Source organism: Lissotriton helveticus, chromosome 3_1, assembly GCF_964261635.1.
Source record: "Lissotriton helveticus chromosome 3_1, aLisHel1.1, whole genome shotgun sequence".
Taxonomy (NCBI): domain Eukaryota; kingdom Metazoa; phylum Chordata; class Amphibia; order Caudata; family Salamandridae; genus Lissotriton; species Lissotriton helveticus.
In genome coordinates this window covers 669,674,445-669,688,274 of record NC_136061.1, presented here as the reverse complement: position 1 = coordinate 669,688,274, position 13,830 = coordinate 669,674,445, and the positions used below count along the sequence as shown (strand labels likewise).

The 13,830-nt window shown below is 44.7% G+C and overlaps 1 protein-coding gene across 3 annotated transcripts in view; it reads left to right on the top strand.

The window, feature by feature from the left end:
* Positions 1–13,830, top strand: part of TRIT1 (tRNA isopentenyltransferase 1) — a 130,191-nt gene that overhangs the window by 94,397 nt on the left and 21,964 nt on the right. For all 3 annotated transcript variants that reach the window (XM_078680785.1, XM_078680786.1, XM_078680787.1), the window contains 4 exons: positions 9,152–9,294; positions 10,108–10,219; positions 11,926–12,038; positions 13,551–13,628. In XM_078680785.1, the coding sequence (XP_078536911.1) occupies positions 9,152–9,294; positions 10,108–10,219; positions 11,926–12,038; positions 13,551–13,628 (446 nt within the window). The remainder of the gene's footprint in view (positions 1–9,151; positions 9,295–10,107; positions 10,220–11,925; positions 12,039–13,550; positions 13,629–13,830) is intronic.

The following is a 13,830-nucleotide window of genomic DNA, read 5'->3' as shown; positions in this document are numbered from 1 at the left end:
ACCTCGGAATTGTACTGGAGAGCCAACTAACCATGAAGCAGCAGATAAACGCCATCTCCTCTGCCTGCTTCCACATCTTCTGCATGCTCTGTAAGGTCTTCCGTTGGCTCCTCATCTACACCAGGAAACTAGTCACCCAAGCACTCGTCTCCATCCACCTTGACTACGGCACAGCACTCTACACCGAAACCATCAAACTGCTCCTAAACTGCCTCTAGAACACAGCAGCAAGGCTCACCCTTAACCTTCCCAGTAAGAGCCAGCATCACCACTTCCCTCAAAGCTCTCCACTGGCTTCCAGTTTAGCAAAGATGCCTCTTCAAACTTCTCACACAAGACTACATGTCCCTCCACAACACCTGACCCGCCTACATCATCCAGCGCCTGAAGTTCCACCGACACGCCAGGAAGCTCCCTGGCTCACATTCCGCGCATACATCGGAGCTGCTGTGGAGGCCCTTCCTTATTTGACATTGTCGCCAGGTCCTTGAACGACCTCCCCCCTCCTCATAAGCTCCTCCCCATCTCTTGAGAATTTCAGGATGAAGCTGAAACATAGCTCTTTGTCTGAGGCTCACAGAACCCAGCGCCCAGAGACCCCCACTGCCCCCCCAACCCCCGGGCCGACAGGTCGTGCTCTATAAGACTTACTTAATTAATTGATTGTATTGTGACTGAAAATGTTGCCTCCAGAACTGATCCCTACACCTGAAGAAAATATTTTGTGGGTTCTATACAAAATGACACGGTCCCATAACGTAACATGTGGCATCCAGAATTTAGCGCAATACTCCAGATGTGATCTCTCGGATAGACATAACATTCTAGAGGTGGTCTTTTGAAATGGGCCATATACTGGCACAGTGATCAAAGTGTGGGTTTAAGAACGAGACAGTGCTCATCATGTGATCTCTAGAACTGGACAGATTTCATAAGTAGAATTCAGAACTGGATATGATATTCCAGATGTTATGGTACAAGCACTAGGTTAGTGCACTTCTACCTTTCATATTGTTGTGTAGCATTTTAGGACCCTAGTGTAATTTTCCCTATTCTATTCATGCCCTTATATAGGTATAAATCACTGTATCCTTATGTAGGCATAGAAATCATAACCATATTTAGACATAGCTCATGCAGTCCAAATACGGCATGGCTACTTCCACTAGTTCCGAAAAATCCACAACGATTTCTTGGAAAACTCTGCTGCAGCAGCTAGGGTCTTCCCCTTGCTTGAATATTGATTTGTCCAAGAACTCATGGAGTTTTCAAAGAACTGCGACTCTTTGATGACGATGTCCACCCTTACGTCAAACTCTGCACCTTCAAGGTATAAATATGCCCACACTTGCCTTAGCAAACACACGGTGGTTTGGAGCAGTTCGACTATCTACTTGGCCGAATCATCCTGCTACAGCAAGTGCCGAAGGAAGCCGACCCTTCCAGCAGACGCACTGAGAGAGATGCTGTCTTTTTCTCTTGCTGAGAAATCCAGCTCCAGTGTTTGCAAGCTACCCTTGCGGGTTGTTGGGAAATCGAGTCCTGAGCCCGACCTTCTTCATTCTAAACCAAGGTACGGAGCTGATTAGACCCTAAGAGAAATCTTGGATAGATTCTTGGCAAAGAATTCTAAATTTATGCTACACCTCACTTACTTCTTCCCTCGTATTCTACTCTTCTTACTGTATGCATTATACTTTGCAACCAGTATCACGATTGTAACAGTTCATTTCTTCTGCTTGAGAAAGAAGACTGTTCAATAAATACTTTTATTGAAAACACCCGTCTATCTATTTCTCTGTACCTCTGGTGAAACGAAGCATGCACGAATGACTGAGTAAAATATCTATCTATTGTTTCCACAACTCTGAAGATCAGTTTTATCTTGGGGAAACAAAGTTGTCATGTTTATGAGGTTGTCAGAAACTAAATCCCTTCTTGTGAACTCGAGAAAGTTTCTAGTGACCTCTGAGCTAGCTGGCACTCACAATTAAGTTGAATATATTCAATAGAGACCTAGTAGACATAAGTCCTACGTCACATCGATAGGATATATTATTCCAATGCGCAGAGCCTATTCGAAATATAGGAACTACACTACAGTATGATCTGTGCTGCTTTTGGGATGTTAAAGCCCATTATGATTTTGCGGTTCACCAAAATTGACATAAAACTACAAATTTGGCCTGCAGAACCAAATGTAACATTCCAATGTAACCTCCCGAACCGGGAACAGTATTTATGATGTTGCCTTCCGAAAACGACATATCAGACTACATGTGACCTTCTCAAATGGACAGAACAGTCCAGATGAAGCATCCTCAGTTGGATGTTCAACCCAGTAACGACTTCTGTAGAGATGGTCAGGAAAACCCTTGGGCTAGAGTACATCGCACAGCATGTAATCTTGTCCCTGTAACATCTGCTTGTACATGTTGGTGCTAGAGGACATGAGATCCCTGACAGACAGTTTGTTATCCCTGTCCTACAATGACTCCTAATAATAGAGCATAAAAATATGATTTCTGATGGATACTCCTAACTGCAGATTCCTCACCTGTGAACTTCCCTGCGCATCAGGCTGAATCTTTTGCTCCTTTAGGTGGCACTTTACGAGTCCACGTCAACGCCATTCTGTGCGAGCCAACGCCATTTTGTGAAAGTGATGAATGGAGCCACATTCGAACCCCACCCATGTGCATTTCTTTCACATCCTTTCTTTCTGCGCCTTCATACGTGGTTAGGGAGCTCCTCTCCTTTTTTCCCTAAAATTCTCTAGTGTACATGTGATTGTCACAAACAAAACAGGTTTTAAAAATTCTAGAGACTGTAGCAAACTCATGTCTGTGCCAGATTACCGTGTGGTGTTCCTCTGGTGCTTGGTTTTGCCACATGACTTCAACCTGTTCAACACCTGTGCCCAGATGTCCCCATGAGCCATCCAGTACATGAGGTGAAGCACTACATGGTTAAACATGGGAAGGCACAATGCTAATCTGTTCAAAGTTGAATTCGAAAGCAAGGACCTGCTCCTGAAGTAGTTTCTAAAGCAGATCTTCCCCATGGTCAAAGTCTTTGAGTAAGTCAAAGTAAATATATATAGATATATATATATATATATCTATCTATATATATCTATATATATATATATATATATATAGATATATATAGATAGATATATATATCATAAAAAGTAGGGTGCCTGTGCAGAAGATACAGAGATGACTCCATGCTATACTTGTGTGGGGGGGTGTCATCCGTCGTCACTATATTCAGTGGGGGTCAGATTACAACAGGGAAAGCCATCCTTAATGGAAGAGGATGGATGTCTCACACACTTAATAGTGTCATGTTTCATCATCTGCATCCTCTCCCCACCCTGGTGAGATGTTACAACCAAGGCAGACTCAACCTCCGCAAAGACTTGGCGGTAGGAGGGAGTTCTTACGTAAAGTTTACTGGACAGGGCGGGATCCAGACAATCTAAAAATACCTCAGTTCCTTAGTTGTCACCTTTATTCGTGAGGACTTTGGGTATAGTTAAAAACGCTTTGCTCTGTGGGTAATTAGAGCACAATGGCTCAAACCAGTCTGCTAGTCACCAAATGTTACTGCTCTCAAAAGTCAGCCTATCTGGTCTGGGGCATTTTTCAGGGCTATGGGGTCCCTATCATGAAAGCAACTAGGCTTAATCTATCATTTTTGGTAGTGTAGAAGCATCACCACTTACCACGATGAACCATGTGAGTCCTACTTCGATTTTTTACAAAGTATTCTCATAGATAACCATAAACGTTAGGGGATACCAGTAGACTGGTGAGGGAGGAGGTGGTGATCTTTATAGTCGCACTTGCATCAAAAGGTCCACCACTCCATTGAACCTAGGTGTGCCTGCTGGTATTATGTTGTGAATAATTCGATATAAAAACAGAAGTCCAAGTGGGAAACAGCCTCTTCTCATCACTCGTTCTCCAGAGAAGGCATGAGGACCTCACCGTGTCTCCAGGTCTCTCTCCCTATCTGTTGTATTTGTAAAGCGCACTTTCACCCTGAAGGGTATCTTGGAGCTGAATAACAGATGTTTGTTACCCTACTCAATGATACTCATGTTATTGACCTCAGAAGGCTGAAAGGCTGAGTGGGCCTCCTGGGATTTGAACCTGTGACCATGAGTTCAAACATAGGTCCTCCCCTACAGTGGACGCATTAATCCACTAAGCCACCAGACTCAAGGACTCCATTACATCTTGATCTGATGAACCCCAAGTTCCTGGAACCATCAGTGATGTCGTAGTAGGTGGAGTCCTTTCAAGAGGCCTAATCTTTGGGACATTTCTGGCTCCCGCTGGTGCGTTTTCAGCCTCAAGGTTCCAGAGGAGCTTCCATTTGGTTTACTACTGGCAGGTTCACTCTCAATGCCGTTGTGACCCCATGAGCAGGTTACAAGCAATGACCCCACCTGTTCTGGTGGAAGACCTTCAATTCATTTTGGTTTCTAACTGCGGGCCGGCATTGTCTCAACCAAGAACATGTCTGGCTATTGTAATGCAGCGGCCTCGACTGAATCCATCTGACTCAGACACCATTCCACTGCTATGCAGCCACGCACAAGCATCACATCGACCTTTTGGCTTGGATTCTGATCCGAGCTAGTCTAATGGCAACACTAATAGGGGTGATGGAGAGCAGTTTGCGTTACCTTATGATGATGGCAACTGGTATATGAACCTACAGAAAACCAGTGGGCTGGACACCTCACCAACTACTGCGTTGGCTCAATTAGTATTTTACGATCAGGACATGTAAAACACACCAGTACATGTTCTACCTTTTAAATACACAATTGTACATGTCCTACCTTTTAAATACGCTGCAGCCTGCCCATGGGGAAACTTTGGGCCTACCTTAGGAGATGCCTTGTTTGCAGTAAAGGGGAAGATTTGGGGCCTTGCGAGTGCTTGCACTGGCGAGGTCAACACTGCAGTGGCTAAGCTAGTCTTCAACTTGCCATTCCTTGAAAAAAGCTGTTCTCCATCTTGCTTCCGCTCATTAAGGCCCTCCCCAATGGAATGATCTCCAACCTCAAAGCCCATCTTTTCAACCTCAAAATCTACTCGTTTTCACATACTTCCCAGCTTATATTTTGCTCTGTATTGTCAACTCATAACATATCGACATGCTATTTATATATCAACTCACATTCGTAATTTGTAGGCCTATCCTACAGAAAATTGTAGTTGTTTTAACTGTCTGATGTAATGGTAAAGTTTTTGATTTCGCCCACCACCGCATATAGCATGGGGCAGTAGATCACCCTACTTCATCCATTTCAGTCATTGGCCTACTCATTGGCCTACTTGCACAGTGAGTGATGGGATTGTGCCTGATCAAATTGTTGTACACTTAAATGCCAAGGCTGTATAACCATTACAAGTATGGGGTGACCCAAACAGTCTGTGGACCTGGGTAATGTCCGGTATAGAAAGCAATGGTCCTCAAACCAATAATTTAAACAATTGGTACTATTTGATTGTTTCCTTAGTAGGGAGCTAGAGAAAAGTTATTGCCCCTTTAGGCAAAATGTCCAACAACATATCATTCTTTGTTTAGTACATACATCAGTGTATAAATGACACATACATTTTCAGAAACAAAAACGAGTGGATGTGCAGAGACTTCAACTTTGTAAGTCCGCATCATGAATTTATTTTCATTCCAAACATAATTAGCATTTATCATCAGATAGTCAATGTGGTTGCTCCAAGGAGGAACGTGCAAAGGAGTGCTCGAAAGTTTTTGGTGAGTATTCCCAACGTGAAATTGAGAAGAAAGTAGACAGACTCAAGGTGAGATTGATCAAGCGTATCAATCAGGGTGTACTGGCCCAAAGATCTATTTTACACGGTCTATTTACAATTGTTCGTACAATCACAGATTGTAGTCATCTGTGGCACCTATTGGTTAGGGGATCGGTGGGTCCAGATACCTGGGGTGAGCTCGTCAACGTTTCGACACGGCTTGTTGGAGAGTTGAACCTTTGCCTGCAAGTCTTCCTCAGGACAGTATGGGGGTGCGAAGGGGGGCAACCACCTCGTGGTTAGGAGCCCTCATCTAATGATAAGGAACGAAGCTATGAGTCATCCACTCCAAATCAGCACATCCACACATAAAAACCATTAGGAGGTCAGTAATCGTGCTTACCCTCACTTGGCATAGTGGGAAGGGGTAGCCGTATCGTGGGTTTAGTTCAATATCTTCCGGATGCCTGGGAGGTCAGTCCTAGAGCCAATTCAATTGGGGGGATCTGTGTGAGTAAGGATCAGGGATACACTACATATTTGACAAGGAACAGTGTTTGTAAGCCAGCAGGTCAATGAGACTCATTCGCCATGTACTTCCACAAAGTTAATTCCACGAGAGGAAAATGCCAGCTCTCTTCCTAAAAACAGTGTATGTCAGCCAGCAGGTCAATGCCACTAAATAGCCATGTAATTCCACAAATTTAATTCCATGAGAAAAATAAAGCGGTACGGTCTCTAAGCCAGAATAGAACACAATAACCATGTCAAGGCGGCGTGTGCCGGCGACCGCACGTCTAATTGGTGCTGGAACATGGCAGACTCAATTACTAATCATGCTTTCTAATCTGCAATTATAGTGGCCCCCGAGTGCCAACCTGCAATCACCATATCACGACCTACATACATACCAAAAGGCAGCTTAAGCGGCCCTCGCTCAACACAAGGCAGTCTCTATAATGACTCAATCAGTCCGTAGGTCTACAAAAACCTTACTACCCCTTCGTGGGCTAAAACGTTTCAAGGTAACTGCTGCTACCGCTTACCTGTACAGGGCTAGATGTGCGCTGTAAGTGTCCGCTGTCGAAGACCGAGACCGCACCCAACGAGCGCTCTCTAGTATATGCGCACAGGGGCTGATTCTCCTGCCTTGCATGTGGAGAATAGAGAGGGAAGGCAGACTACAGGTCTCGGATACCTCCTCTGATATGCTAGTCGCGGAAGTGGGGGCAATCACTTGGTGGATGCTGAACCCACATCAGATAGAGTTGAAACATGATAAAAATTAAATAGGAATTGTACATTTCGGCAATAGCATTTGGTAAGGGGCATTAATTTATGCAGCAAATCTATACTACTATTATAAAGAGAGAACTGTGAACCTTTGAGGCGGGTAAACTCGGGAACCACAGCGCCAATCAAAACACCCAATACAGCGTTGGAAAAGTCAGGGTAAGCAGATGGTCATAGGCTATATATCAGCAAAAAATATATGTTACAAGGGCAAAGTAGTGCCTTGGAAGTAGTGCCATGTCTGAGGTGAGCGTGTGCGCTAACGAGGAACGTGCTGACATCACCGTCAGATATTTTGGTAAAGTTCAGGAAGTAAACCAGGAGCGCGAGGAGGAACGGCCAGGAGCGCGAGGAGCAGTGACAGGAGCGCGAGGCTGAGGAGCGGCAGCGCCCGCGGTGGGCTAAGGTAGAGGTCCGACATGCCCAGGGGTAGGAGCGGCCACGAGCGCGGGGAGGAGCGGCCAGGAGCGCGAGGCTGAGGAGCGGACACGAGCGCGGGAGGAGCAGCCAGGAGCGCGAGGCTGAGGAGCGGCGGCGGCGGTGAGTGTCACCCGGTCTTTGGCCCACGGCTGCACAGGTGGTTGGGGGCCTGGGATTCGAGACGCGACATGCTGCCGGAGGTCTGTGGGGGCCCTGAAGGTGGTGGTTGCGCTCCGAAGGACTGCACATTGAGCCTCATTGCCCCCGGACAACGTCGGGCGGGCTGCTAGTTAAAGTATGTTTTGAGACATGAATTACGAAATATACATGTGAGATGTACATTTAGGCAATAGCATTTACCGGGGCATAGAATTATGCAGTACTATAAAATTCACGTTTTATTACGATTGACTGGACAAACAAAGGTGACATATACAATATATACATGAATAACATATACAGTGCTAATTGTAGTTAAGTCAAGTTGTATAATACAAGGGGAAACAAAGGAAATAAAAACGAATTTATGCATACAAATTAAACTGTGCAGACTGATATCATATCAAGGGTAGTCCTCAAGGGAATTAGGTAACTATGAGAGCCTCTCTCAGAGCCCAGTCTTCTAGGGGTAGGGCATATGTATGACCCCGTGGGTAACCTAGATTAGTGTCTAGTGGCCAGGGTGCGTCGTATATATTAGAGGTGTACGTGAGGACTGCTACCTGCCGTCCCATCTCCTCCGATTCATTCAGGCCCTTTTTCACTGTGTCTAGCAAATGTATCCACCTACACTCTCTGAAGTTAAGGATGTTGGTGAAGTCTTCGCCCCGGGAGTTAGGTTTGACCTTTTCAATGATCCACCACTTCAAACTCTCTGGTGGATGTTCGAACACAGTAAAATGGTCCTCTAGTGGCGCACCTTGACGCTTACAACAAATCCGGCTGCAATGTTGCAGGATTCTGCTCTTCACCTCTTGTGTAGTCTGACCCACATACATAAAGTTACAGGGGCATGTGATGGCATAAATAACCCCTGATGTGTTACAATTACTGTACTCTTGGAGGTGGTGGATGTAGTCATTATGACTGAAGGATTTGCATTCCTGAGTCATAGAGCAAGCCTTGCAGCTACCACATCTGTGGTGTCCCTTGATCGGTGGTATACCCCATAGTGTGGACTCTGATTGTGGTTCAGGTGGGGGTAGTAGTGATTTGACAATGTGTTCTCTTCCATTTTTGGCTTTCTTGAAGGTGTGTATGGTCGGTGGTATCCCCCCTATGTCTTCCTGGACTAAGTGCCAATGTCGGTTAATCACGCACCAAGTCACAGGAAGAAAAGGAACGTCTAGTCTGCGTCACTACATTCTCTACTGAGAGCAACGCAATTAAAAGGTGATTAACCTACATTGGCACTTAGTCCAGGAAGACATAGGGGGGATACCACCACCACCACCACTGATTGCATTAGTTGTTGTTGTCCTAGATTTATCAATATATTATTATTAGAAATACAAGTCTCCACTTGGAAGATGTTTACATCATGTCCATGATTAAAAGTAGATTTTGTTTTTACATTTTGACCACCCTGTGATGGAAGTTGCTAAAGGCTAAGGCTTGCCGAATCTACTTTTATCACACAGGAGCCTGCAAGTTTTTGAAGAAACTGGGATCAGCCACACTGAACTTCTGCGTCGTCAACAGGCAGAGGTGGGTTCGGGGCCCTTGAGCGGGCCCCTCCGGTACCCCAAGCCATGTATCCTGTGGCTCCATATGGACCAGGAAGGTAAGAATCGCTTTATATTAAACATTGGTTGTTAGCAGGGCAGTAGCTGAGCTCCTAATATAGGGCAAAAGTGATGTGTATTGGCAGAGCTATGTATGGCATGAAATGGCACAGTGTAATACAAGGGAGCCTCAGGACAGATTGGTAGGGCATATGGGGTAGAATGGGGTGCATTAACTTGTTTCTGTATATCTGGCTGAATCAGCATTTAGGGCTGTGTGCTGGCCTCCTTGATGGAATACCAAAGAGGTACTGTTGGTCAGGACTGTGGTGTAATGGCAGATTAGCTATTGGTCTTAGTGTTGGACGAACAGGATGCTTTTGCAGATGGGTGCGCGTGTCTCTGTGGTGTATATTGGAATTGAAATGCATTGGTACCATATGTTCTCTGTTGTCCAGTTTGATGTGCATTGGTAAGATCTGTGTTGTGAGTCTCAGGATTGAAGTATGTTATGTTATGTTATGTTATAAAGCCTTTTGTTACGCGCTCTATCACTCAAGAGTATCCTGGCACGGTGAGTCAAAAGAGAAAAGGGGCAGCCAACATAACATACAAAGAAATTACAGAGTGATATTAAACAGATGGGTAGTAAGGTCTGCTGCAGCTCACGATTGAGGCAAAGTGGTAAAGAGCTGTGCAGTGCGTGATTGTAGTGGAGAATGTGTATTTAAGCTGCCACAGTAATGCTTGCAGGCAAGTGCCCAGTTTGGTCTCCTTTGGAGAGTATTCTAAATGCTTGTGATTCAGAGTCGTGCTGATGCAGGATCATAGATGCTTTCTTTCCTTTTGACTGATACATTTATCTTTGGAAGTCTTAGACAAGCGGCTCAGTGCAAGAGTTGATCAGATGCTAGTGGATGGACTGCTAACTGAGCTACAAGATTTCCACCGAAGGTATAATCAGCAAAAGGTCAGTGAGAACAGGTAAGCAGCTCTCCACGTCTCCCACACCACAGCAGTCACTAGCATTGCTGAAGTACATCATCCATTCTTTCCCCAGGCAGTCACCAACTCTACTGCTCTCTCCTAAACGTCCCTCGCTCCATTCCATTTGGTCTGCCCTGACTTCAGCCAATACTCCAGAAGTCTCCTTGGATTCAACCAGTGTCTCAATTCTCTCCCAAACTCCAGATGTTTCCCGAAATGGCCCTTGAATCTCTCCACGTATGGTTCGGATATCTCCACATACCCACCGCTTATACTTCATATCTGTTGTGCACCTCACCTGATTCTTCTGATTTCTACTGAAAGTTGCCAACACCTCAAACATCCCACAATGTCTACTGATACTCCCCATATGTTTTTCATTGCTTCAGCTGTCTCCCTAATAAAGTGGACACTTTTGATCACTACACTTATATTTTGGAGATCTTTCAATTTCCACTGATGTTCATATTTCTTCTTTAGAAATTCTGTAGAAGGCTTTCTTAATCCTTGTGATTGTACTTACCATTTGTATTAACTTGATTTTACAAACCCCAGTCCACATTGGCTTATAAACCCCACCCAACCCTTAGTATGGCAGTTAAGTTGTTCTGTTTTTTTCAGATGGCTCTGATGAGTTTGACTCTACTATTGTAGTGGTGGATTTCATTATTTTATTGTTGTGTCGATTCTGCCAAAGTGTTAAACAGTAGAAGTAGTGGCTTGATTGAAGAAGAAAAAAAAATCACCTAAATAAGTTGTGATAAACCAAGCGAACGAGGCACTCTTTAAACAGGAGACATGAAAGGGTGCCTGAGCAGGCAAACAAATAAAGAGCATGATCAGAACAGATTTCGGGTGCATAGGAGGTAGTAGCTATGCAGAGCTGAGGCAGAGTTGAGCGACAGAACTCGGGGTTCAAGAAGGGGGCATAAATAGTCAAAATAGGAAGGGACTAGACAGAATGCATTAACATATTAGAGAGGACGTGAATGCTTCTGGCATTAAAGGGCAGAGAGTGTAATAAAGCTAGAATGGGGCAGATGTGGGCTGTTTGTGGGAGTCTAAAGGAAGGCCATCAGAAGAATTAAATATCCATTGGAGTGGGGGGTGTTATTCAGGAAGGCTAAGTAGGAGAGAAGGGCTACAGTATTGTTAGGAGGGAACAGACAAAGGAGTCTTAGGATGTAAGTACCATGAGAAGAGAGGATAGAAAAAAAACATCTTCGGTTTGTGTATAGTTGCTGCAGGCATTTAGAGCAGCAGCAGGTGTGATTAGAGATCTGGATTGAAGATGGCATCTAATTACCGGCAGCAAAAAAAAGCAGTAGGGGAACGGGTAAAAGGGAAAAGAGCATGTAAATATTAAGAAGAATTGCAAACAGAGTGCAGAGAAAACAGGATCTCTGTTTAGAAAGGATTGAGTTGAAGTCTCCCAAGGTTGGGCAGCATGCACACGGAAATAGAGGTGTGGTGACTAGAAGGGCATCTAAGACCAAAGAAAGAGCTATAGGGCACATGCAGTGTCATGTAAGGATAGATCAAAACTGGACCAAGGACAGACCCAGAGGGAAACTGTAATGAGGAGGATAAACATTTGAATGAGTGTTTTTTGTGGGCAATGCATTCTAAATCCTTACAAACCTCCTACTTCTAAATTGATGCCTCTGCCACTTAGTCTCATCACTGTCCTTCTTTCCCTGCAGTCAAGATTATCAGCATGGAATCTTTCAGTCCATTGGCTTCAAGGAGTTCCATGAATATCTGGTGACTGAGGGTACCTGCCCGCCGGAGACCAGCGCAATACTGCTTCAGAACGGTAGGACAAGAGTCTGCTGCTCACTAGGGAGGGGGCTAGCTGAGGTCCTTGCACACAGTGCATAGGTGGAATGTTGATCTGTGGTAGTAAGACATACTTTGAAGTCCCTCAGTGTGGCATTCAGAGAAGGCAAACACAAGGAGATGATGGACGGAGCGCTGAAACATTTCAGACACTCACCCCCCAGTCACAGATCTGGGTTGAATACATCATCGTTCTTTAGCTCACTTCGCAACCCCAGTTCAGACCCAGCCATATGCAAATCAGTGTTGACCCTGTTCCTCATGAGAACCGTACAGCCCGAACTGCCACGCCAAGTTTCAGCGCTCCATCCATCAGCTCCTTGTGTTTGCTTTGTTCGCCTCAAGTTGGCAAGGTATGCCTAGACTTGGGCACCCTGCTCACTTTGCCACTGAATTCAAGCTAACCTGGCTGATGAGGGGTGTTACCCCGAAACTGGTCCCATGATGCTTGTTTCCTGTCCAGGGATGACCTGGTTTGGCAGTTCGGGCTGGACTGTTCCCATGAGGAATAGGGTCAAGAATGATTTGCAAATGGCTGTGTCTGAACTGGGGTGGCGAAGTGAGCTAAAGAATGATGATGGATTCAACCCAGATCTGTGACTAGGGGTGTGTGTCTGAAATGTTTCAGCGCTCCGTCCATCTTCTTTGCGTTTGCTGCATTCAGAGAAAGAAGACGTTTTGGTCCAGTTACAGGTGTAGCAATTGGTCTGGAAGCTGATTATTTTTCTTTTTTGGTTAGACAATATACCGCTTTCTAGTTCCATATTCAGTCACATATCCAGTCTTTCTTTTGGAAATGAAGCATGACTCATGTTCTGGATCTGCATTCTAGATGTAGAACTGTTTAGTCTTATTCTGTTTGATGGGAATACTTCTTGTGGACTGGTTCTGTGTGAGGGTATGCTGCTCATAGCCTAGTTGTAGGGAGGGAGCGTGTATTGGGAGCTTATATATTTTTTTTAAACAGTTTTTTATTTATTTGTTTTGTAAATCTGTTTATTGAAAAGAAAAACAAATCAAATGACATTACATAAAACAACCAAATACAAAATGAACCACCATCTAAAATGCACAATATACAATAAAGGAGAAGTGGTCAATCCAAATAACCCTGAGCATTCCCAAAGGCACAGTCGAGTGGAGCTTGATTGAAGGATACCTATTTATAGACAATCTCGTGAAACAGTTTTTTATTATGCCAGTTGTCAAATACAATGCAGAGCTGTTACCCAGAGACAGACTGCCACATGTTACACAAGATATATTGCGTTGACTTTTAGTATAAACATTATGCAAAAACTGAAATGATAAAGGAACAAAAGCCCCCCCTGCACCGTCGTTGCATCACACCAATAATAACACCCATTTTTAGCTGATTTTAGTTGAAGGAACATGCCTGGGGTTGCTTCTAGCTGGGAGAATGCATCTTGTCGAATGATTTACAGTGTGGAAACCTATTTTGTGAACTACCACCTTGTTTTTTTTCTAGGTATTCAGGCTTTGAAGCAAGTGACGCAGAAATATGCCAGGAAGCAAAACAAATGGATCCGGAACCGCTTTCTGAAGCGTAAGTGCTGGTTCCTGGGCTCCCGTGCCTCATGCTGTGTTGGCTCCCCATAGTATCTTGTTCCTTTTACTGTTCATGACCCCTGGCTGCCCCTCCCTTTGATATCTGCCACTGTGGATGCCTGCAGAAGACAGTCCAGAGCTGTTGAGCACAGCTTTCACCCAAAAGGTCCCCTCTGTAGTACACCTTATCTACAAGAATG